Below are 26,452 nucleotides of genomic sequence, written 5' to 3' on the forward strand. Positions count from 1 at the left end.
AAAGTTCTGGGCAGCTCCCTGTCGAATAGGTCTTGCAAATACTGCTCTAGGCGAGATTATGTCATACAAAATAGCATTTGTAATAGCAGTATCGGTAAATCATAGTCAGGTCAGCGACCTTTCTTCTATGATCTAGGCTGTCCACCTTAATGGTCAAGTCTGGATCGCCCATAAGTCGAACTGCTCTTTTCCGAATTGAGTTGAGCATCCTCAGGGTACGTTTTGGAGCCGAGCTTCAACATTGCGACCAATATTCCAAAGATGGATGAATTTGGGTTTTCTATGTTATCGTTGTATTTGTAAAATTTTTGAAAATATAACATATACCTATCTGACAGTTGTATTTGTTAATTTTTCCAACTCAATTATATATATAATATTTTTATAAGTTCTAAATAAGTTTTTTGGTTGTAAAAACTACCATCCCTAATATTTAGCTGTATTTACATGTCAATAAATAATATAACAATGAAATGAAGGCCAAATTCAGAGACTTTTCACTGATAAACACAAAACGTTTTGCATGAGAATTGGAAATCATCATAATTTGAATCTATGGATACGATAAATACAGGTATGAAAAGGTGATACTATGAGGGCCGTTTTTTTTATCAACCCCCGATAGGCTATAACTAAAAGACAAGTTCATATAAAATAATAATTTTATTACCAAAAGATTGGTACAATTATGGTTACTTTTCGAAATTATCACCGAATCACACTTCGCAATTCACACTTGGCGGGAGCATCAATACTGGCGGACATATTTACGAGGCTGTAGCACAACGCCGACTGACGCCTGAATGTTAACAATAACGGAGTGTGTAGTGCGAGAGCCTCGCAGTCGCCTACCGCTTTCCTCTGCCCACATTTTGGGAAACTTTGAGCGATGAAATAGATCTAAAAGTGGATCAATAGCTTTTTTTCCAGCCTGACAGTGGGAGGTGCTAACAGGAGAACGTTTTGACACAAATTCTGATATTGAGGAGACCGCGACAAATCAGATGAAAGCCATTTTGGAAGAAACCTTCCAATTACAGATCAATCTTTGATATTATTAATTTCATTTTGTTTCTAATAAAATCATTTATGGTATTTTTTGTTTTTACGTCCTATGTACTATTTATTTTAATGCAAATTTAAGGGTATTGAGGAAATGGACATGGAAGGAAACGATAATTTCATAATTAACAATACTTTATTATTTACAAAAATAACAACAACATACCAAATGAAACTTGCGATCGGAAGTTTTCCTTCCCTTAATTCACAACTCGTATCGAACAATTACTTTTTACAATCCTTAATTTCAACTAACTTTTCACATATTTATACAATTTTAGTGAAATTTTAAGACAATCAGAATAATTAGATTTCGACTTTTTCGTTTTGATTGTACAAACGCCACTTCTTATGAATGTCTGCCTTATGTACTTAAATTGAATAAAAATTATTAAAACACTACAGAATGTCGCTTCAATTTAAATAAAACGATAAGTTTGTTAGTACACAATGAAAAATGTTGTCCAAAAACTCATGTAGTATAACAAAACTGGCAGAACTGGTAATTTGAATCATATTAAGGGCGTTATAATAACGAATCAAATAATTTTGAGAAGATATGATGAAGGTAATTAAATTTGTTATATCAGGAACGATCTACCGCTAAATCTGTGTACATTTTTTAACAAACAACTACAAGCAAACGCTCCAACCAAAACAACAATTCTTGAGTATGTTTTTTCACAGTAAGATTCGAAATTAGTTTCCAAATAAGATTTAAAACAGGTAATACGTGTAGTATGATATGGCGTACATAATCAAAAGCATTTATAAAATGAGAGAAAGCGGTTTATGGTTTGGAAGATGTACATTGTTAATTAATTAGATGAAAATTGAAAGGAATACTTCTTATACCTTCTTTATACTTATAGACACTCCAATGTTTCTTCACAAAAACTTGATAATACTTGGAATGTAATAGACGATCCGTGGGCATTTCAACGTTTCGTTTGTTTTGTTTTAAAAATCATTAATTGTATGAATACGAACGATGAGTTGTTTATGATAAAGGATGAGAAGTAGTATGATGGTAGAAGATCATAATTTATCCTTCAAATAAAGAAGGTTTCTACACCGTTTCTCATTAACCCTTTCAATCCCATGTTGCCACATGTGGCAACCATCTCAAATTGATCTATATCCCAGATTGCCACTTGTGGCAACAAATGATATATTTAAAATAAACGTTGGAATAATAATATACCCTCGAATGAGATACCGCATCCATATTTTTGGCGGTCTGCAGTGTAAAATGTTATTTGCAACGGTGCAGAGCAGCAGTATTAGTTTTTTGTGCGTTTTACTTGAAAGGATGTCCGACGTGAGTGATGATGAACCATTCGAGGATTCGGGATCCGAATATTTACCTAGCGGTCCTGATACGGATAGCGAAAGCGACGACAGTTTATCGAGTATTTCAGAAGACGAAGATCATGTAGCTACAATCATAGGAAATTTTACTGTTGTAGCAGATCCATTTTCGGTATGTTGGTCTTTTCTATGTATATTTTTTTATTTTATCTTTTATCTATTATTGTTTTAGGATAAAAGAGCTACAACAACAGTGCCTTTTTCTGGTGATTATGAAGGTTTTCACCCCGCAATCGAATTAGAGAACATGAAATACCCTGTAAATTATTTGGAGGCATTTCTGTCTAGAAATATAATTCAGCATTTATGTAATTGGACGAATGAACGTGCAGGAAGGTACCTCATAGAGATTGGTACTCAAAAAGTCTACGGTATAATTTGGAAGGATGTGACAGTTCCGGAGATGTATACTTTTCTTTCGTTGAATTTATATATGGGTCTATTGGAACAAAACCTTTTTGTTTTTTGGTCCAAATATATTTTATTCACAAATAAAGAAACAGGTTTTTCGCTATTCTAAAATTTTTAAGATTTAGCAATCCTCAAGCTTTCATACCAGGGAAACCCATGACCCGTTTGGTTATGTTTTTTGCTTGGGCCAAAGAAAATTGTATGAACCTTGTTTATCCTGGGGAAACTTTAGCAATAGACGAGTGTTTGGTATTATACAAAGGACGACTACACGTTAAACAAGTTCTTAAATCAAAACGAGCACGCTTTGGAATTAAAATGTTTTGCCTTTGTCCTAGCCTTGATTTGCGGGAATACACATATAATTTTGCCACGTATTTTGGAGAGGACGTATACAGTCCCTGGCCAAATTATTAAACGCACTGTATTTTTTAAATCACTTGATTCCGCAGCTCAGAGAATGGTTTCCAAATGGAGAACCATTCACTTTCATGCAAGATGGAGCTCCCAGCCTCACTGCTCGATATGTCAAAGCTTTTTTGGCAGAAGAAAATATCCCTCTATTGGATTGGCCGGGTAATAGAACCGATATGAATCCGATTGAAAGTGTGTGGGAGCTAATGAAAAGAGAAGTAGCTAAGGATGTGACTACCAACAAAATCCAGCTTTTAGAAAAGATTATTCATGTGTGAAATCATCATCCTTAAATACAGGAGACAGTACAGTCTTGCATTGATAGCAAGCCACGCAGAATTGAAGCTTTGATAGCCACTAAAGGTGGCTCAACTAAATATTGACTTTGACTTACATTATTTTTACTATTGTGTAAAATTTAACAAACATTTGATTTTTTAAATTAATGTTGTTTTATTTGTGTTAACTTAATTGGTCATTCATTAGATAATATAAAAATAAAAAACAATGTAATTTAAAACAATACAACGGTACAATATCACTCGGTAATTAATATAATAATATTAATCTTGCAGTGCGTCTAATAATTTGGCCAAAATGTTGAGGATATTCACGGATCAGAACATCTGTCACTGTCTGAAAGAATCGTGGTTTATCTGTTCAAGCAACTGTTAGATCAAGGTCTAGAAATAGATATGTCTCTGATACTAGCAGAGTTTTGCTTGTAAAAAAAACTCATGTATCTGGTACCATAGTAGAAACTCCTAGAAATGGGTAAAAGAAAGTCTCACACGAAATTTAAATAAGTTCATCTAGAGTATTGGCAAAGAATATACATACAACACATCTTATCGCAGAAGACCGCTCAATTCTGTTGATACATTTCGCAAAAATCTGGAGGAAGACCCTGCCATGAACTAATCTTTATTTTACAGAGTAATTGTATTAAACAAAACAAATTGAGAAAGGCTAGTGACATTTTTCATCTGATATTTTCAATTACATATTAAAACGAGAAACATTTCCAAAATATATTGCAAAAGGCTCAGCTTTTAAAGCATCTAAATTCTGGCGAAGAATTGGAGCAAAAAATTCAGCATAACGGTTTTAAATTTAAACAAAATTTTAGTGGCGAATTTAATCTTTGAATTGGTTATGGTTTACCCAATGCATAGCCAACAATTTTGAATTTAATGGTTATTGTAAACGCTAATTTAATGTGAATATGATAAAATATTGTACTCATATTTTCATTTATAAAGACAATACTTTTTCAAATTGGACATATAGAGTAATCTTTTAAAAAAAGTTGAAAAAAATAAGATTTTCTGCACTCTCTATACTTGATTAGTTGATTTCGTACAATCTGGTATAAAATATATATATTTTTTGCTATTTGTAGCAAAGTTAAGGGGGTCATATTATACTGAGAACCTTCAAATATGAAATTAATGATTTCTATTTGAAATTTTGCCAAAATCGTTGTCGATCTGATTGTCTTAAATATTTACCCAGATGGTACTCATGTCATCGAACATGTTGTCTTCTTAATTCGCATCCAGAACACTTTGAGCTCAATTTTCGAAAAATTTATTCGAAAAAAACAGAACGCATGATTGGGATAGTGTCTGAACCAAAGATTGGAAAGTCAAGGGAACGCTTCTTTTTTCGAAAAAATATTGCACGTCCCTGTATCGCCCGGCTACTACGGTTCAACTGAAAGAGAAAGAGAAAAAAACTTAATTTTGGATCAAAATAAATATAATGGTATAACGTAATATACAGTGCCAATTAGAAAAATATAATAAAGGTTTCAATTTCATTTTTTTTTTAAGTCGAGTCGAGCAGTTGAGCTTTTGTGATTGATCGTCGCAACTTACCCCTGCGACCAATATTTCCATGTATCGAATTTTTGTAGTTAGATATGTTGACGATGAAATAAAGATAAAAGCAGCACCCCACCCGTACTTTAATACAAAGTATTGTACACTATAATTGTACTCTATACTTTGTTAGAATAATGTACAAAAAAATATTTTATTTTAAGCCTTCATGGAGAAATCGCTTCATCGAACCAACTTTATAGTTAGAGATGTACTTCTGAGTGGTTTGCACAACTATCAACTTCACAAGAATTGCAGCAAGTGTTTAATAAAAGCGATGATAATTTTTTAAACTTGTATAAAGCGATTTCACTTCTACTGCTTATTCCATATGCCACGTCTCCATTCACAAAAAGTCTTTTCTGTGATGAATAGGAAATGGCGCGACTAAAAAGAAACAGTGAAGTCAGCGAATTTGATATAAGTTATTTGGTGGAGACACTAATTTAATACTAATTGAAAAAACCAACGAAAAATATTTTTAAACATTATAATAAATAAAAATCAACTGTATTTATTTGATACCATTCACTTTTTTTTTTCACCTATAACAACTAATGTACTTTAATTGCAGAAAAAAAGGTGACAACCCTATGAACGTTACTTCTATTGCTTCAAGAACTGAAGACAAATACGAAGAAAACTTTGGGTGCTAACAACTATTAGGGACTTTTCCAAATATAATTAGAAATATGTGTTATTCAGATATGTAATTCTTGCATCTTATTTAATCATTTTGTCACACACTCCCAAAATTCAGATCTGTATGAATTAAACGTAGTTTCAAACATGGTAGTTTCCTTTTTTAAAAATATTTAATACTGGAAACTTTTCCATATTTAAATCTCTTTTGCCTATCCGACCGTGGTGTTTTATGGTAACTATTGACACCGATGCTAGTTGAATCAGTCCCTCTCGTGGTGGTTTTTGTTAGCAAGCAGCAACCAGTGCGGTTTTGAGTTCGCGACGCTTTCCTGCTTTTACTTACAACTATAAGTCCGGGTTCATATGTTCATTGGACCAGAGCCATTTTGAAATCAAAAGATGAAGACATTGGATATTGGATAAACTGGATCAAGAAAGCACTAACATTCAGTAAATTAGAGTTGCAGACAATGTCTGGAATTCGTGAATTATCATCTGCGAAATATGGTAAAGATTCCCGGAGATGCCACTGACATAATTGAACGTGTACGGAGGTGGTTTTTTTTCCAAACCTCCGATAGTTCATGTAAAATATCAGCATCAGCATCAATAATGGCTGACATGTTTACGTGGCTGTAGCACAACGCCGACTGACGCCTGAATGTCAACGAAAGCGGAGTGTCTAGTGCGAGAGCTTCGCAGTTGCCTACAGCCCGTGCCCGCTTTCTTCTGCACGAAGCGTTCATACTTTGCTGTTGTGAAGCTGTCTATGGAAAAAGGCTGCGAGACTTTTGCTTGTTTTTTTTTTAAATGGAGTAAGTTAAAGCGTGTTTTCAGGAATATCTGGAAATCTCATGAGAATAATTGCGAAATCTTTTTCAATTATATTATAGTTAGAATAAATAATCACGAATAACGTGTTAGTTCTAAATTTCGGTCATAAAACTAACCATGTTATTAACTGAGTAAAAGAAGCACATTAGTCGTCGGATAATCGCCATGTGTGAAAAGAAGTCTGGGTTCAGTCAGTCGACGGGAGCGGCTACAACAAGCAACACAAGCTGAATTGAAGTCGACAAAACGCCCTATGAAAAGGTTAAATAGTGACAGTCAACCACAAGCGCTCGATTTTTTGCTGCAAACTTCGGATGCTAAAATGTGCCCGTCAGAAAGCGGTCTGAAGCTTTTGTCATTTTATTTGTCAATCATCGAAATTTTTATATTTGATAATTGTAAATTACGTATTAGTTACAATATAAGATTTATTCATAGTTTCACAAACTAAATAAAGTAATAACAATTAGTACAATTTACAAATAATCATTTAATTGGTTGAACGACCTTACAGCAGCATTACGTTTATCAAAAAAGAAATTTGAGGTCACTAATTATGAAATGAAAAAATATTTCATTTCCTGAACAACTAGCCTAATTCGTGAAATAATTAACAATTTTATTATGCAAGCTTGAAATTAATCTATTAATAGCCGCAAAATTTTTCTTACAACTTGTTCGGTTGATAGTCAATTGTAATGTTTTAATTAATTGTTTGGTCATTATGCGATAATTTCATTAGTCAACCGTGAAAATAAAATGTTTTTTGTCGGAAACAATCAAAATCAAGGTTTTGTAATTTGATAAACGTTCTTTCATGTGGAAAAATTCCGAAATTTATTTACACAAGAAACGAATATATTAACTTTAACGTCGAGTGAAATTTAAGTCACTTCATCTACAGATATTGAAAAAAATATGTTAATACATACAGTTGTGACTAAAAATATCAACTCATGCCACACCCCGCAATCACAAATCACTGGCGTAAAACCTGAACATGAAATGGCCCTCGTATTTTAACATCAATGAGATTATTTGATTCCTAAAAGTACCTACGACTTTAGTTTAATATTATTTTCTTAAACAATCAACTTTTGGATAGAACTTTTCGAAATGTACTTGTATACATGTGACTCGATCATCTCGGGACAATATAGTCAGTAAAAAAACCCTTTTTGTCCCAAAAGTCGAGTTAAATATGTAGCGGAAGAGTGAGAGTAACAGAGCTCGACGAGCAAAGTACATAATCTGGGCCCAAAGCCTATCGATGCGGCTGTTGAACGTAATTCTGTGGGTTTCATGAGCAATTAATACTTGCAGAATTAAATTTATAACCTAGAACAATACTTTAAACGAATTTGAATATCAGAGACACGAAGCGGGAGATTTTATGGCGGCTCTTCCGAAACTCCGGAGAAAGCTGGGGGATTGCCGGCGACGGCATAGTTCCTCGACAATGTTAATAGAAGGAAATGGGGCTATTTGGGTTTATTTCAAATTAATTTTAAAATTTGTAAGGACTTAAAAGGCGGCAATGAAAGTGCAGTCTTTGTTGATGTTTATTATCGTTATTACCAATTTAAATTGCTAAATTTGCTGGATAGAAAATTATACAATTCAAGCACCATTTCAAAAAATAAGGAATCATCTTTTAATACTTAAAGTGTTTCCACAAAATTTGTAAATTGAATATTTCTTTAATACTCAAAGCCCCAATTATATTGAAAATATTCATTTTGAAACTTATGTATTTATTTCTAATAATTTCAAGTCAAAAAACAAAGAGAAAGATGAGTGAGATTCTTTTTAAGGTAAGATAAATTACTCGTTTTCTATTGATAACTGTAAATGTTTGTCCTAAAGTTACAGCCGTAGACCCAACTTTCATCTTCAGTAACGATTTTGCCAATGAAATTTGGATCTGCATGTTCTAATTCGTTGTCTGCATATCTATACAGCTGCAGAAATATCAATACAAAGCGTGACCATTGGATCAAACCTAATTATGGAATACTACAAGGTACTAAATAAAATACCTGGCGAAAGACTTGCTACGAATTTCTGGACATAGAGGATTCAGAGGCAATGAAGTAAAGCATGTGAAGCTGCGGAAAGGGGAAAAGCATATCTCAAATTTCTTCAGCTAGGTATGGCGGCTTATCTGTATTATAAAGCTACACACCTTCTGTAACTACCAGGACCTTATCACCACACGGGGGAATGTAATTTGTCATTGGAGGCTTGTATTTAAGCCGGCGACATCCGGAGGAATGTCCCATCCTACTATTTGGCGATCAAGTGGACTGCAAAGGAATCACCTAGAATAATTAGGACTGGAAAGGCTTTCACAGTCTTAGTTATAGTGATAAACATCATTGGAAAGCTATTTATAAAGATCAGTTATCATCGGTACTTACAAGTAACTGTAAAAATTCAAATATTGAAGTGAAGATCTCATCACAAAATTGTACAAAACTACAGAATTTAAAAATATCAAAATTAAACTTTTTTAAATATGAAGCTCCGACATGTTGTTGCATTGGGAATAAAAATGTGATAAGATCGAGAGTGATTGGAAATCGTCCATTGAGTTACTTAGTATAGGTACACAGAACTAAGAATGGGCCAGAAGGATGTCAAAACTTTTCTTTGCTATTCAAACATATATCTGACATAGGGCAGTTTAATGAAGGCTTTCACTTGCACCATACTTTAACTCTTAAAAACTGCCTTCATCTCTTTTCACCAGTTTAAGTTATTTGAGGCTTCCATTGAAAACTCCTAATGCAGAACGTGAGGCTATATAATTCGATCAAATATAACAACGAGTTTCATAGTATATAAAATTTGTCTTTCTATTTAAAATAATAGAAACCGATGAGGGCATAATAAGTCATTCTGTTTAGATGCAAAATATTTCATTACTCCTACAATAGAATGTGATATAGTATTTCATTACGAAAGTAATTAAATTTGAAGACGACGGTGAACGTTTGTTGAAGATAAATATTGTGTATTCGATGTACTTTGCTGCTTTTAGTTTTATTGCAGTTTCAAAGACTTTTAAAGTAGAATTATAAGGGAATGTAATTGAACACTTCGGGCTATTACGTTGAACGTGTTTGTTAAAAATTCCAATTGAAATGATACACTGTAAATAGCTTCACAGAATCCTCCGATAAATACTGATTGCGATAGCCGATATTGATTAGAATATTATATTTTGAAGCGCCTCGTACTTTGTTGTAACACATATACAATCGAATTGGCAATAACTCTCAAAACTCTTTATGGTTTCTAAGAATATCATACAACGGAATTTGTTACTGAATTATTGAAAATAATCGTAATAATCGTTGGGAGTTTGATTGAATTATAAAAAATAATTAATCCCATGTAAATGGAAACCAACAATATTGTAACAGAATCGGGGCGCGCGCTTTTTTTTTTCATTAATCATCAATAAATGATCAAGTGGGTTTAATTAACTTCGCTTCGTTCCCGATTTAATTAATAATTAAATCTTTCTATAGATAGTTAACAATTACCTTGTATTATATAGAGGAGCTTTGTGCCCCTTAATTAGACAGTTACGTTGTTCGAATCCAGAACAAGACTAAAAATGGCGAAAGACTATAAAATATAATGTACAAAGAGTGGCTCATTATGTCAGTAGACGGTATTTTAACAATGCCGTGTTGTAGGATTAACTGCATTGATATACCATTGATCCGTCGGTATACAGGATGGACTAGTTTTATTTGATAATTTGATTTAGACACTATAAAAACCATCTAAGCCGAAAATAAAATAAATGACAACAGGATTTATTCTTATGTTAAGTAACAATTTTGTTACATATCACAGGACACGGGACATATCCAATAAAGACGAATCCTCCAGCTTGGTTGAAGAGAAAATGGAGAAGGTACCGAAGTGGTGATTGACATGTCATCCGTGTTCGACGAGGTAACTCATGCCTTCACAAATACTAAGAAAGTATCTGCTACACATACAGCTTCTTAGCTTCAGAAATAATAAATTGGCCAACACCAACGAAAAACTTTTAATGTGAATACTCTCAAATTTCAGTTACTTACCAAAATCAATGTATGGAATACATGGTTTACATTGACTGTAACAAATAATGTGTAATAACCAGGACTAGAAACTAGAGATACAAGTGATGAACTAAACCGAAAAGAAACTATTGAAAAAGAGTTTCTCGAAATATTCGGATCCTTTTATCGCGAATTTGAAAACTCAATCCAAAAAAAAACACCTCATAAACTATCGTTTTTTTTTTAATTCGAAATCGAAAATATATTTCTCTATTTTTGTATTAGAACAACGTTATTCGCGCACATATTTTCATGTAAGAATGCACTCTAATTTTGAACAATTTTGGGTAATTTTTTGTAGTGGGTTGGTGCCCCTGTTTCATTTTGACAGCTGACAGGTTTAATATATTGGAATTATTATGTATCATTCTGTGAAGAAGTAAATTCTGGTGGTGTGAATTGAAGTTTTTCAATCGTCTGCTTACAGGATAAATTTTTTTCTGACTTAAGCAAACTTTTAAATTTGAATAATATTTCCAAAGTCAACTGTCAAACATGAATCGGTGCTACCAACCGACCACCTTCATTACGATGTAATTTCCCTAACAATTGTTCTATACCTAAATGATGTGAATGAAAGCCGAAACAAAGAAAATATAAGACACTGGTAACAAAAGGCCATTCCAGGATTCGTTCTTTTTTTTTGAATTGGATTTGAATAAAAAGCCTTCTGTTATTTCCAAATTTGTACAACCTTTGACTCGAATCCTTAGTATTATTATTTACAAAATCGTCCAGTCATTTAGACTTCCTTAAATTTCTAATTGTGAGCATTATTTAATTTGAATGCACACTAAAAAACACACAGAATGACAGCCTATTTCGAAAATTTTTGGAATTTTTAATTTAATTAAGTCGGAATTTTTGGAAACCGTTGGTAACATTCCTACTGAATACTCTGTTTAAACCATCACTACACCAAGTTATCGTCCTGGGAGACTGAAGGTAAAAGATAGGGAAAGGAGTTTTATAGAGAATGTAGCTGTACTCAACAGTTATAATGATCTTTAGATAAGTTAATTAACCGTAATAGATTTAAGGAGTCTTAATGTGAAGCCACTTTCTTCCAAAATCAAAATAAAAAATAAGAAAATCTGCTCTGATACCTTTCAATCCTGTTTATATGCAAGGTTGGAACGAATTTTTAATAACAAAATTGGTTTATAAATCCAGTAAATACATTAAAACAATTGATGGATAATTCTAAGGATAAAATACCAGATTTATAAAAGTATGGTATCTATGAAATATGCTGTAGTTATTATGACAGAAGGTATGTTGGCCAGACTAAGAAATTATTTAATGTCCGATTTAAAGAGCACAAAGCTCATTTAAAAAAATATAGACGGAGAAAAAATCGATTATTTCCGATCATGTTACCAGTAATAATCTTTAAATAAATATAAGTAATATTAAATTGTTAAATATGTTCAATAGAGAGGTTTCCCCATGGAAATTAACAATAAATATGTAGTTCGAGTTTACCAGTCGCCAAAAACGATAACTTGCTTATCGAAACGCGCCTCAAACGGTGTAATTGTGAGTGTTAATGTAGTGTAAACAGTGTGTTCAGTATAATTTTTATCTTGTCGATCTTGTTCAAAATATCAATAACCACAGTTGGACTTCATGGTCCTAGTCCAATGAGATCTCCCCTGGATTCTATGTTAATCCGTTTTCGAGTTTTTCGACTTCTTGGTCATTCGTCCACAAATTTGCAGCAAAGAGACATCATCAATTGGTTTACTATAAATTACGGGATTTATTGGTTTTTTGATAAACAGTTTGGTTTCTGGGAAAAAGAATCAACAGCCTTACGGTAATGGTTTGTAAGACCAAATATTTAATACTGTACCCGAAAGTTTATCGGAGAGGACCAAAAGTACCTCATGCGTTTCTATAGGAAATAATCTTTGGAGCTATCTACTACTGTAATGAATAGAGCTTCCTATCATACTCGTCTGAACAAATGTTTTTCTTCTTGGAACAGTCGAAAATAATAATACAATTAAAGCAAACTAGGTGGCAACTATTAAATTACACCAGGTCAATTCATCGAGTTAAAACTTCTTAAAACTATTTCGACAGATAGACGGAAATATAAAATATCGTTTTCATAACCAGTCTCGTTATTTAGTAGCCAGACTTCGTATAGAAACTCTCTGAGAATTTTTTGCATCAAGTCCTCGAACATCCCGTATAAATATATTTATTGTAGCATGTTTTACAATATTTGGTATAAAATTTCTACTGCAACATAATGAGAATTGAATTTTAGTAATTTAGGGACGAGCATCTTGTATTTCGTAAATAAAATTTTTTCGATATCGTTATTTATATTACCAAAAAATATTCAGGAAGGAAACTGTGGGGAACGTTTTTTCTTGGCTGTTTGATAACATCCTATTCGCATATATCCAATTTACGGAAACAGAGATAAAATAAATTGCATAGGTCCCGTCAGACATTGGGAATTTGTTGAGTCCACCAAGTATACAATATCTTGAGAAACCCCAATTCATAGCGCAAGGAGAAATAAACGATTATTTTATAAATTATTTATAAAAGTTAATTTATACGAATAAGCAATTAAATGTATATATACGTGCATTATATTCTATTATTATTCAATAATTACTCATAGTTTATGACATTAATAAAAAAATTATAAAACTTCAACAAAACAGTATCATTCACACCCAACTAAGTAATATACTTCTATATAAATTATTGATAACCCCTAAAAATTGGAATTACTGGAACCGTATGATATTCACACTATTATTTATAACCACTTCATCAACATCCACCAACCGTCAATTCAACTTCGGTATCTGAAGACGATAACTTTGGTATCGAAACGCGGTGAATGGAAAATATTTATTTGAACTGTGAAAAATTAATCAACTGGTAATATTTATACATACACTAGCACAATTATACTAACGCGAGTTTCGACAACCAAATTATCGTCTTCAGAGACCGAATAAATATGAATTAATAGCTATGGACCTATCACCATTGATATCTGATTTATTTATAAATATAAGAAGATAAGTCTGTAATCCTAAGGATAAGACACCAGTTTGAGAATGATATTTTTGATAATTTTATCTCAGAATTAAATTCAAAATGTCCATTTATAAAATATCCTTATGAAAAGAGGCAATTATCATTTTGATGTTTAGAATTTGATGTATTTGGGAAAAACAGTGCTAATTTCAGATATATCCCGGTTGATTATTTCCATTAAATTCAACATAAAATGATTAGTTTCCATATACTCGATTTTTATACGTACAAGATGGAAAAGAATTGGATTAAGGAACTTAACGGTTATAGCAGAAAAAGTAAAGTAAATAAGAAACATGAGTCTTGAGGTCTTGAGATTTGGAAAATTGATATTTACAAAATTAGCTGTAATGATTATATCGGGCAAACAAGGAGATCTGTTAAAATTCGGCGTCTTGAGCACTTGGGTTATTTAAAATATGGACAGCAGAAAAATCAGGTTTTGTCAATTGTCATAGGTACGATGTAAAATTCTTAAATTAAACAATATATTGTAGAATGCATTCTAAAGTTAGATGTAAGAACAGTTTGAGCAGACACGACGGAATAATTCCTTGTATTCCAGCCCATACTTCGGTAAATAGGTATTAAATGTGAACTTTTTTACCAAAGTAGGTTTCTCTGTTTTTCTAGAAGAGGTTCTCTGCCAGGATCAATTCAGTAAATTTTAATTTACCTTAAGACGCAGTATGCGAAAACTTGGTTATGAAATACGCGCCAGACAGTGTAATTATACGTATAAACTCACGTTAGATTCGGTATTTGGTTTGTGGAAGCTGTGGAAACTCATATCTTCAGGATCAAGAATGATTTTGATACTTTTTACCTATTCCGACCAGTGGTTGATGTTTCATTGCTCAGGATTTTTTATATATTCTATAGTCACTATCCAATACACCCCAAGGAAACTCGTAATAGTGAGATTAAGGCAATTAAAGCTAACGGTAAACTTTAGAAGCGATATTGGGCACATTGTGTTTACAATTGCCTCAACTCGCATATTGTAATCATGAATAGAGTAAAAGAGGTAAAATATCAAATAATTTGATCTATTATTCAAAATCGGCGGTGAAACGGTCCACCTTGTATCTATATAATTGAACTTTGATAATAGAAGAACCGAGCAATCGTTGATTCTTTTTAATCATCTAATTTCACAGGGAGATTTATTTTGTTGGGTTGTTTGTTGTATTTTCTGCATCCATACTTTAATTAAATAGATTTGCCAAGCGGAATACTACAAAGAATTTTTTGTTTGGCTTCATTTTCAGATCCAATTAATCGATTAATGTCTTAGCTAACGATTTGCTTGATTGTTTTTTAATTAATTAGTAGCTCATAACATTTACCTTTTTGAACGTTAACAAGACAATTAAGAAAAGAACAGTATTAAAAAAAATTAATTAAGTTACTCGTTTTGCTTTCCAATATTATATTATATTTGCGGAATAAAGAATGATATAATGATAACGAAATTACAGAAGTTACAAAGGATAAGAATTGATTGTACAAATCTGGTATTGAGAAATGGATTCGAAGCTCTCCATGAAAAAATAAGTGATGGTAATATTAGTTAATAAGACGAACAAGAAGTTAATGAAAGCTAGTAAAATACTTTTCCAGCAAAGACTAGCAAAATTTTCAGTACCTCACAGAAGAATTTTGTGTAGTTGGCAGTCTTTAGTTCGAAGGATTTTAACCATGTGTGAGGAGGAAGAGGAGGACAAGTAGTATCAAGGTTTCATCTTTTAAATGAAAGACAGAACCTGTAAATTGACTTCGCTTTGCACCAAAACAAAACTTTTTGCATAACAGTGATGAAATATTTAAACCACTGGAATAAATTTTTCCTCAATCATAGTATACAGTAGTATAAGCAATAAAATAACACTTTTAACGTTGAAAAATAAAACAAATGAAACCTTCTGCTCTATACAACCTATATATATAGACCCAATATTGCACCACCACCGAGGGTGAGGGTTTGTGTTGGTAGGCACCTTCGAGGGACAGATGTACCCAGTCCGTTTCGTAGTGAAATCAGAAAATATGAATCATAGGAATATTAGAAGCACCAAATCTCTATTATATTCTGAAGCACTAGCTTTATAAAATGTTTCTAAAGCTACTAAAATGTGAGAAATAAGAAATTGAAGAGATGAAAAAGTTTTACCTTTCAACTTCGATGATATGAAAAAAGTTGTACGTTTTGATTGCATTTGAAAATAATGAGCAAAAGCGCAATGGAAGAAAAAATTATCACGTTACGGTGATAGTTTGAAAAGAATACAAGACATTGTATACTGAAGTAAATACTCAAAACAGATGAGATTTGTTGATAAATCTACAACATTGGGACAGGAAATTTGATTTTAGCAAGAATAGCAAAAAAAAACAGAAATAACAGTAGAGAGTGCAATGCAGCAGACTGTAAATTATTGATACAAACAAATCATGAAATTGATGATAATTAGTTTATTTGAAATTGACCTATAGCACTGAATTACACATTTTTCAATTATTTCCTTTTTTCCTATTGTTTAGTCTTGTGATTGGAGTAGGCAAAATGATTAAATTTGTAATAATAGACTGACTTCGGATAAACTTTAATAGATATTATTGTAGACGAAGCTTTATTTGTTAGAGGAGATAATATTTAAGTAAGATTACAGATTGAAAGAAGAGATGACAAAAATATATTTATTCAAATACAACATGGGTAAATGAAGGATGTTTGGTTGGAAAAGTTTGGCAACATATGAGAGTTGTTACTTAAGTTTTGAGATGTGGCAAAACTGATGTGAATATGCCAAACTGACATCATGAACGCGTTGTCATACGAGTGCTGTTTGTGTTGTTTACAGAAACTTGAAACATTCATCTTGGCCAAAAAATGGAATTAAATCAAATTTTCGTGCAATGAGTTTCTATGAGATTCGACGTAAGTTGAACCAACTGCAGTGTGCAGATCAATTTGCTTCGATTTTTGGTGATGAAAAACCGAATTCAATAGTGGTCGGACTTCGCTACAGGATGTGCCAGGAAATATAGATGCTGTGCGTAAACTGATATCGCAAGATCGTCATGTAACAAACCATGAAATTGAGGCATACTTGGATATTAATTCCACTAGGATACATTTAATATTGCATGAACATTTAGCTGCATAATTTGAAAATCGCTCAAAAAAAGCTCGTGTCGATTCGTGCAAAGATACGCTGAAAAAATTCAATCTCTGTGCTTCAACAGATTTCATGGATCTATGTCTATGAACCAGAAACTTAACAAGAATCGACCGTATGGATTTTTCAAAACGGGCCAAATCCAACAAAACTCGTTGAGGTACGAAGCATTTCGAAGTAACTAGTCGCCTGTTTGTTCGGAATAACTGGACATATCGCCCCCGTTCCATTAGAGCATCGTGGAACGGTCAATTCTGAATGGTATACGTTTTTGAACAATCAAAACATCGAATTGATGGGGCATCCTCCGTACATTCCTTGTTTGGTATCCAATGATTTCTTTCTATTTCCGAATATCTTGGATAAATTGCGAAGTCAACGTTTTTCTACATCTCACCTGAATCACCTCAATCAGAATGAAAAAAATGCTTCGACAATTGGTTTAAACGCATGCAAAAATTGATCTTAATGGAGAATATTTTGAGAAAAAAATAAAAATATTTGTTTTTATTTATCTATCTGAAAACTTCCCTCAACCCTCGTAAGCTGGGTAGAAATACTTATCAGATTTGTTGATAGTGGCTTGTTAGCATACTTTTCTTACTAATGAACGGAGGGATAATTTGTATCGAGATAAAAAATTAGTGAAACTTTCTAGAAATAGAGTAAAATGATTCAGTTAATATTGTATCTTTAATACAAAACGTTGGGAAGGAAAAGTAAGATTTAGAGATGAAGACTACATCGTCTTATATTTATTTATATTACGATAACTAATAAAAACTCATATTTAATAGTAGTTGTTAACAGTTTAAAAACAAATGATATTAAAAATACGACGTAGGAATTAAAATTCGTTTATTACCAGTTTATGTTGACAAAATTTTCTTTTCTGTATTTAGATAAGTATCCTTGTACTCTATATATAATTCAGTCACGGCGTTTCAAAATTAACCGTCTGTTATAAATTACCGAATACGAAAGTAACGCCTTCAGCGTAACAACCAGTCGCATCACATTAAGATTTAGATTTATTCTTAGCGAAAAATAAAATAAAATTCCTGGCAACTGAATTATTTCGAAAATTATTTATAATACTTTGACGCAAACTATATGTCCGCTGTTGAAATGCAACGCGAGGTCTTGTTATAAATGTGAGAAAAAAATTCATACACGTGGCTTTTATTATAGTAAACACAGGTTTAATTACTGTTCTTTAGCGTACATATTTGTAACGGATCTCGATAATACTATTTTTACTTACATATTTATAGAGCACCAGTCAACAAAATAATTTTTTTAAAAATGGGTTTCACTTAATCTATTTTCTATCAACGCTTGAACTCAGCCAACCCTTATCAAAGACTTGGCTGCTATCTATTTTTTCAACCTTCGATAGAGAATAAATAAAAGACAAGTTCATATAAAATAATAATTTTGAAAGAAATTGAGACATTTTTCATAATTGTGAACAAGCTTTTCAATATCCTCTTCAATGTAGCCTAACCGTTCAGTAACGATAAAGTACAAAAGAGACCTTGAAACTGAAAATTCCGTAGGCAAAGACAGTAATGGTGAATCTGGGATTTTCTGTAACCATTCTATCAATTTGTCGAGCCAGCTGATCTGAAACGACAGATTTGCGTCCTTGGCTCCAATCATCATCACGGCCATCTTTAAACTTTCGACACCATTCACGCAAAACACCATACACACGGTGGCATGTTTACATGACTGTAACACAACGCCGACTGACGCCTGAATGTCAACAATGGCGGAGTATGTAGTGCGAGAACTTCGCAGTTGCCTACAGCGCATGGCCGCTTTCTTATTACCCCCGTAGCTTCGGCATGGATCGATCGGAAGTTGAAAAAAAAACAGCTCTCGTAGAAACGCTGCTGAGACAAATGTTTTTTCTTCCAAGAATTTATTAATATTTTCTATCACTGTTTGGTTTCGCTCTATCGTACCATTTTGCTAACGGAATTCAAAGTAAATATTGAAACCTAAACTTGGTCACTCACGGTACTGCGGCGTCGTATCCAACTAAATCAAATGCAATTGGATCGTGTGTGGCCTTGCATCCAACTAAATCGTACAATTTGACTGCAGACAGAAAAGACTGACTGCTGCAGTGCAGCAGTGTCGGTGGGATGAACATTTTAGGTTAGGTTAGGTTATGTTTCTTTTAGTTTTATCTTTGGTTAAGCATAGAGCGAGAGACGCTAATAAAATTAAATCATTTGGATCTGACATGACCGAAAACAAAGATTATACTGCGACGCAGTATCGTGTGTGCCCTCGTTATTGTTTCAACCAAATTATACGATCTCGTCGTTAATTCCTGTCGAACGACGACGCAGTACTGTGTGTGGGCAGCTTAAGGATTCAGCTCTGAGTATTGCAAGTAACTTTTACATTGAAATTCTCCAAAGGTTATAGAAAAAAACCCTCAGAATTGTTGTGAAGGTCCCGTGGTACGTCGTTAATTCCATCAACGGATAAGAGCCTCAAGTCGTCTTAGAAGATTAAAACCAAATATAACTTATTAAAATATAAAAGTATAGCTCATGATCCATATTGTCTTAAAAACTTTCCATATTGGTATAAAATGAAGATCCTTATTGAAGGATACTTCTCCATTGCTGTCTTTAATTAATATTTCAAGTACTTATCGTTCTATAAAGACAGAATTCATGAATTTAGTAGATTCAAACCACCACTAACGACTCGAACTTCAAATTAGAGTTACCAATATTTGGGTTAAGACTAACGCAATTCTTTTTTCTTCTCCAGAGGTGTAGAAGTGATATGGTAGATAGGTGTAGAGGTGATGTTTCTTTTCCATTAAATTTTTTTGCTTCCCCTTTAGCTCGTCTCCAGTTCAGTCCACTTTTTTCCAGGGTTTTTGCTATTTCTCCATTCCATTTTCCTCTGGACCTGCCTCTTCTCTCTTTTTTGTTTGATTCGGTTTCCTATATTACTTTATTTGTTCTGTCCTCCTTTTTATACTGCACCGAATTTTTATTTCACATGTTCCTACTTCTTGCTTGACTTCGTTGGTTAGCACCCAGGATTCACAACCATAGATCAACATTTGTAGTAGTAATGATTCGTAGATTTTCGTTTTCCTACGTTTTATTTTTTTTTTTTTTTTTTTTGTTTAAGACTAGTCTATATAAGGCTACATATAGGCTATAGATATTGTCTTATTAAGCCGATTGGCTACCTCTTCGTCAATTCTTCCATCTGGTCTTACAATTGTCCCTAGATACTTTAGCCTGTTAACGCTTTTCTTTTCTAGTTCTTGTATTTTCCCAATTATCCGATTTGTTTGGTATTTTCATTATTTCTGTCTCTTGTATGTTTATCGGCATTGCTCCATTAAAACATTGAAATGCATAAAAACATTCATGGTTGCCGTTTGACGTCGCAGTTTGCCGATAGGTCTGCCATTTATGGCTTTCAATATAAACGAATTTTTTATTTCCCTGTCGATCTTTCGTAGCAATAGAATAAAGCCAATCACACCGTTTGCGTTTGTCTCAATAAAAAAAAAACTTAAACAAAAATACAAAAATAATCACGACAACAAAAAGAATAACGAAATTTTTATGAATAGGGTGTAGAATTTACTACAAACGGCAAAGGGTAAGTCAAGTTAATGAATCAGTCTTTAGAAGGTCGTCCGCATACATTAGTTCGTTTATATTGATTGGTCTCAATCTGTTGTATCCTATTTGTGTTTTATTTCCTTCTTTATCCACTATTTCACCTATTCCGTCCATGACTAGAAGAAATAATAACGGGCTTAAAATGCCTCCTTGTCTCACTCCTTTGTAAGTTAAAGATCTACTTGTCTTCCCGCTAACATTCTATGTTTTTCTTATATATATTCTTCATTATGTCTATCAAATGTTTACTAACTTTTCTATTCCTGATATTCATCGTACTGTCAATTTTTATAACAAAAATTAGGATAAATTGAAAAAAAAACTCACCAGCATCAAAGAAGGCGTCATTTCAATCACGACTACGACGCGGTCGTCCCACCTTTCCTTTGCGTACCGTCGGCGTCGCTGCAGCGGTACTTTTGAGCAGTTTGTGCCAGTCCTGTTCGCATACTAGACTACCCGACAACATGTAGTATCTGAAAATTTATAAATAAACGTGAAACGATAAAAGTTTGTCGGTTTTTTTTCTTATAATCTTATAAATAACAGATAAAGATCCAAAAAAATTTGATATTCAGTTGCGTTAACTCTTTCCACCACTTTTCCAAGTAATAACTTTCAGCGTTGGTCCAAGGTGAGCATCGCAGTTTCTTATTACGCATTTTTTATATTTAATTAACTACAAGGTCATTGCATGTATTTAAACATAGCATTTATATGTTACATATCACTTAATATATTAACGATTACATTGTAAAAAATACCTAGAGAGAAGAGAAACGCATGAGGAATATATGAAAGGAAGCTATAACGACTATAATGATGTGAAGAAGAATATGTAAAAGAAAAGCAGGTTAAAAGTGGGTATACAACTAAGATGAATGTACATCATGACCGTAAGGCCATTAATAACTTGTGGAACAGTCGTCTTACAGAGACGAGGCAACAATTGACCAAGATGCAGCTGCATTATCAGTACTTTGGAGACTTGACCAACAGCACATCTTCACATTGTCGTAGAAGGATGAACCATTGCGTCTACGGTTGGAATAGTTAAAGGCAGATTCAAAAAATGGAGAATTACAAGTTCTAGAGAATGGAAAAGCTTCTTAGTATTGTTGAATAACAAAAATAACTAGACAGAATATAAAAAATCAAAAACTTTTTTACAGATCCTTCCACAACCGCAAAAATTAAGAATTGAATATTTTTAATCAAAGGAATTATTATTAGTATCTACCAAGCGGAAGTATATAAGATCTAGTGGAAGTAGTGGAGATTTTTAGCATGTCAAGTAGCTATAAAAGCGATTAACTCACAAATATTCTAGTCAAAGTTAATCGTGGAATGTATAGAAACATTGAATTTTCGTTACATTACTGGTTTCCATGGACAACCTCCTAATGTATTTTAACCAAATTCTCAAAACTAGTCAACAAATATGAAGATAAAACAGAGGAAATATTGGTAAACCCCTATGGGGATTCATCTGGACCACTGTAAAAATTATGGCTCTAGATGAACTAGGCAAAGAAAATAATGTTCTGAGTACATTTAGGTATACACTAGATCAAAAAGTCCAATAATACGACAATGGGTTCCCAGAGTTCCTTCTCCTGATCCAGTTCCCACCAAGGAGAAGCCATTTAAAAGTAGAACTTAGGAATTGTTAGATTAATGAGCTTGACCATTTTGAGATGTTACTAATTCTGCTTTTTTCTCCATTTTCCTTTAATTTTTAGAGGATACGAAAGGCAAATGAATCTGTCATATTGGTTATGATTCAAAAATACGTGGTTATCGATATGAAACATTCAGTTTTTGCTTATAAAGAAAGATGTCTGTCTGTTATCCAGATGTTTCTGGGTTGACCCATAATGTGATTGCTTGTAAGAAATCCTAATGAGTCAAACTAATACAAGTAGTTGCTCGAGTCGATCGGCTTGCATCGTTCCAGTGTGTAAGCTACCTTACACTTGCAATTACCCCGTGTTTGTTCACAGAAGAATCATAGTTACATTTAACTGATTATTATGCTGCATATTAATTAGATCTATATATGACATTTTGAATGTTATGATAAGTATAAATAAATTACTTAATACAAATATTGAATAAATAAATTAAAAGTGAATTTACCTGTCTCCGGGCATCAAGGGGCTGAGGCATTTGCTGCACATGAAGCATTTAAGGTGAAATACGTGCGGTGGAGCGCCGGGTTGTTGAAGGGACGGTCCCCCTGATCGCATCACAAGTTCGTTGGCTGGAATTGACTGCCCGCACGCCGAGCAGGCGCCCGTGTTGCCAAATATCCTGCGGGACCATTAAAGATACAATACATTAAACCTCTTTTGTCGAATTAAATTCAATATATAATATCAAATAATCTCACATGAAATTTCTCATTTAACTAGAATATTATCATAACTAATATAAAATATACAAGGTTTTGCTATAACAAAGTCTCACTGAAAAAGAAAGCTTCCGAAATTATTCATCACAAGGTAGGCTGGAAAGTTCGTGATCTGACACTAAGATGGCGCTATCAGTATTAAATCCACATGATTTTTAGTTAACTCTAGCTTTTAAGAGACACAAGTAGATTTATTTTGTAAGTTATAGTACTTTGAATGAAGTGAATTTTGCTAGTTTGAAAAAATTGAAAAAAAGGAATTTCGAGTGACAATAAAACATTAATCAAAAATGAACCGTAGAAAAGTGGAGGAATGAGAACCGAGGACGATGCATGAAGTGGACGTCTCAAAAAAACTGTCGAAAAGGGATACAAAATAATTCCAGATAGTGGAGCTGAAACCCTGAAGATTTCACGTGTTGGAGAAATCGCGAATGAATATTTGAGAATACGAAAGCTCTGTACAAAATGTGTCTTTCGACTTGATGATTTTGGGAGGTGTTCAATCGCAATGAACCCAAATTATCGGATCGATATATGATAATAGAAATGGTTCTAACATTTCATACCGGAGTCAAATTACTACTCAGTCTAGTGAACTGCACGTGATGAACCAACTTCGAAGCGTGGAAATACGCAGAAGTCAGCTGGCAGAATCATGGTATCAGTACTTTGAGGTGCGTATGTTATAATGGAATGTTATAAGGAAGAAATCGCGGAAAAACGGCCCCATTTGAAGAAGAAAGAAGTGCTGTATCAATAAGAGAATGCACCGGGTCACAAAATAGCTTGAATTGGGCAACTTTTCCCTATTCTTAGACCTCAAGAAGATGCTTTTTGGACAGAAATTTTGCGCCAAGATATTATCGTTGCATTGCGCTTTAAGGTAATTATATTGAATACTAAAATCAAATTCTACCACCTGCTATTCAATGAAATACTTAGCAAATAAGAAATTTCACTGGCTGTAGGTATTAAAAAGTTCTTTCTGTCTTATCGTACTATTTTATACTGGTACATTCAAAATATTATTCAATCTGAATTCAAATTCAAAATACGTAGAAGTTCTAAGTAGAAATGAAGTATTCAGATATCCACTCATCATTGATGAATTCACTAAAAAGTCTACCTTTCTCATTACATAACCTCGCGTAGTACTTGAAGCTGCCTATGTTCAACAGAACATTGTAAATTATTAAAATTTTGGCGAATTCGTTGGTTTTTTCCAAATCTAATCTTCACTCGATTTTGGGAGTTCATAGTTCTTGGTGTGACAAACGAGACGTCAGTGCAGTGAATATATATTAGTTATATCTAGTAGATAATGTATTTTAAATATTAATAGAGATTTAAGAGATTGTGTAAACAAAGAACGTACACAATATATTCAAATTCATCCTACGACAACGTTCAACATTGAATAAAATAAGTAATAATGCATCGAAATATTGAAAAAAGCACTAGAAGAAACCACACAGAAATTAACAATGGCAAAACAAGTAGATATCACTCAAAACTTTATTATATATTATTATAATAAAACGAGATGAATATGATACGAATGTGGGGATTACTTTTGAAGGTTTTCGGAAGTCGGATGTCAACACATCTTCTACAACAACTTACCGAAACCTCGTTAGAATAGGGAACACTTTATCAGAAGAAGTCGTAATAGAATCATATCATAAATTTTCAGTTTTGGGATTTAAAAATTTGAAAAATATTGAAACATATCGAAGAACGACAAACTGACTGGAGTAGAAAGGAAGTTACCGCCACGTTTCTTCCTAGGAAGTAACAGTTCAGTCCGTGAATTGGCTAACAAAGAGAAGCTTATTTGGTGAACAAAAGGGTTCATAACAGCAATTCAAGATAGAATCATCTAGAACTAACAGTTGAATATTTGGAATTTCCGAGGAAAACCAATGAGTATATCACTGCTAGTTGTAGTGAAATTACAGAAGCTGAATCCATAAACAGACACTGTACTACAAACAGAGAAGGCTGAAACAACCAAACTGACTAAATACAAAGATTTTGTTGATTAGTAGCAAAACTCACTTTAGGGTTTTTAGAACGAGATTTAGATCACAGTTTCCGAACGTCTATGCTGACTTTTCGGTGAAAATTTCAAATTTAAAGCATGATATAGAAGAACTTTTATTTTTATTTAGTTGTATAATAGATTGTAGATGTTTAATATTTGTTAGTGAGCAATTATCAAAGATTTACACCGTCTCACGGATTTTGTACTAAAGTTTAAAATTAATGAGCTAGTTTTATGCCGAAAGACCGAAAGTATAAAAACCGCAAACCTCAGTAACTTATCAATGACGCTGCTCATGATAATCAATAATAGACAGCCATCTAAGGGTTATAATTAACTTCTGAAGTTCAAAAAAACCATAGACAAATCGAACAACCCTTACACTCATCGCATTTACCCACCGGTCTACCAGGGTCGAAAGGATCATAACATATGACTACGACCCGATTAACTCGATCACTTTCCGAACAACAATGAACTTGATCTGGATTATTTTCCGAACATTCAAATCATAATCTGGTTAACACGATCATAATTTCTGAAAAATCCCTATTATAATAAAATGCAATGCCATAAAATGCGAAAAACTCGTTATGGAAACTTGTAGAATCACAAAGGAATTCTCCATTTCCAAAGAATGATTAAAGCATGAAACTATGCATGGTACTTTAACCATTATTTGTGATTGGTTCCAAGCTCCATGTAGAAATGGAACCATTGATGAGAAGCACCCACAAGTTTTATTAGAGCGAGCCTTTTACAGTTTCGGTTTGTATTAGGAAAATAGAATTGAAAAATGCGTTGTTTCGTGTTTTTTAATACCTGAAACAGGTAGTGTTTTATTTCTAATTATGGTTGATTTAATGTATCGAACAAATGATTTGTTTTCGATAGGATTTTCCCGATATCAGAGTTCCTAATCAATCTACCTTTCTGTCCGTAGATAATCTAATTAACAAACGCAACTAATAATTTCCTGCGCACAACGCGACTATAATTGGATTCGTTAATCAGAAAGTGCCCGCGGGCGGTGAAGGGAACGGCGCAACGGCGGCGGCAAAGGCAGCAGCGGATAATCGCCCAGCATTTCCACAATATAAGATACTTCTAATTAAAGCAACAACGGATGATCGAACGCCTGTTTCACGAAACACACAACTTTGAATACGTTATGCTTTCGACGTTCTAATTACCACTTGATGGATTATTTATTAATACTTTGTTTTGTATACGCCGTTCTGCCGTTGGTTATAAAAGGGGATAACGAAGAGACGACAAGGAGGGTGGAATCGATACTAATTATAAGAAGGAATTTCAGTA

The 26,452-nt window shown here is 33.2% G+C and overlaps 1 protein-coding gene across 1 annotated transcript in view; it reads right to left on the minus strand.

Annotated features, from left to right (window-relative positions):
- Nucleotides 1-1,179: 1,179 nt before the first annotated feature.
- The window catches only part of LOC130450247 (LIM domain transcription factor LMO4-B), a 127,930-nt gene continuing 102,657 nt past the window's right edge, over nt 1,180-26,452 (minus strand). Inside the window, exons 4-6 of the mRNA XM_056788536.1 lie at nt 22,812-22,985; nt 21,000-21,148; nt 1,180-4,974 (exon numbers count right to left, since the gene is read on the minus strand). Of these exons, the coding sequence (XP_056644514.1) occupies nt 21,022-21,148; nt 22,812-22,985 (301 nt within the window). The 3' untranslated portion in view covers nt 1,180-4,974; nt 21,000-21,021. The remainder of the gene's footprint in view (nt 4,975-20,999; nt 21,149-22,811; nt 22,986-26,452) is intronic.

This window comes from Diorhabda sublineata, chromosome 11 (genome assembly GCF_026230105.1).
Source record: "Diorhabda sublineata isolate icDioSubl1.1 chromosome 11, icDioSubl1.1, whole genome shotgun sequence".
Lineage (NCBI taxonomy): Eukaryota > Metazoa > Arthropoda > Insecta > Coleoptera > Chrysomelidae > Diorhabda > Diorhabda sublineata.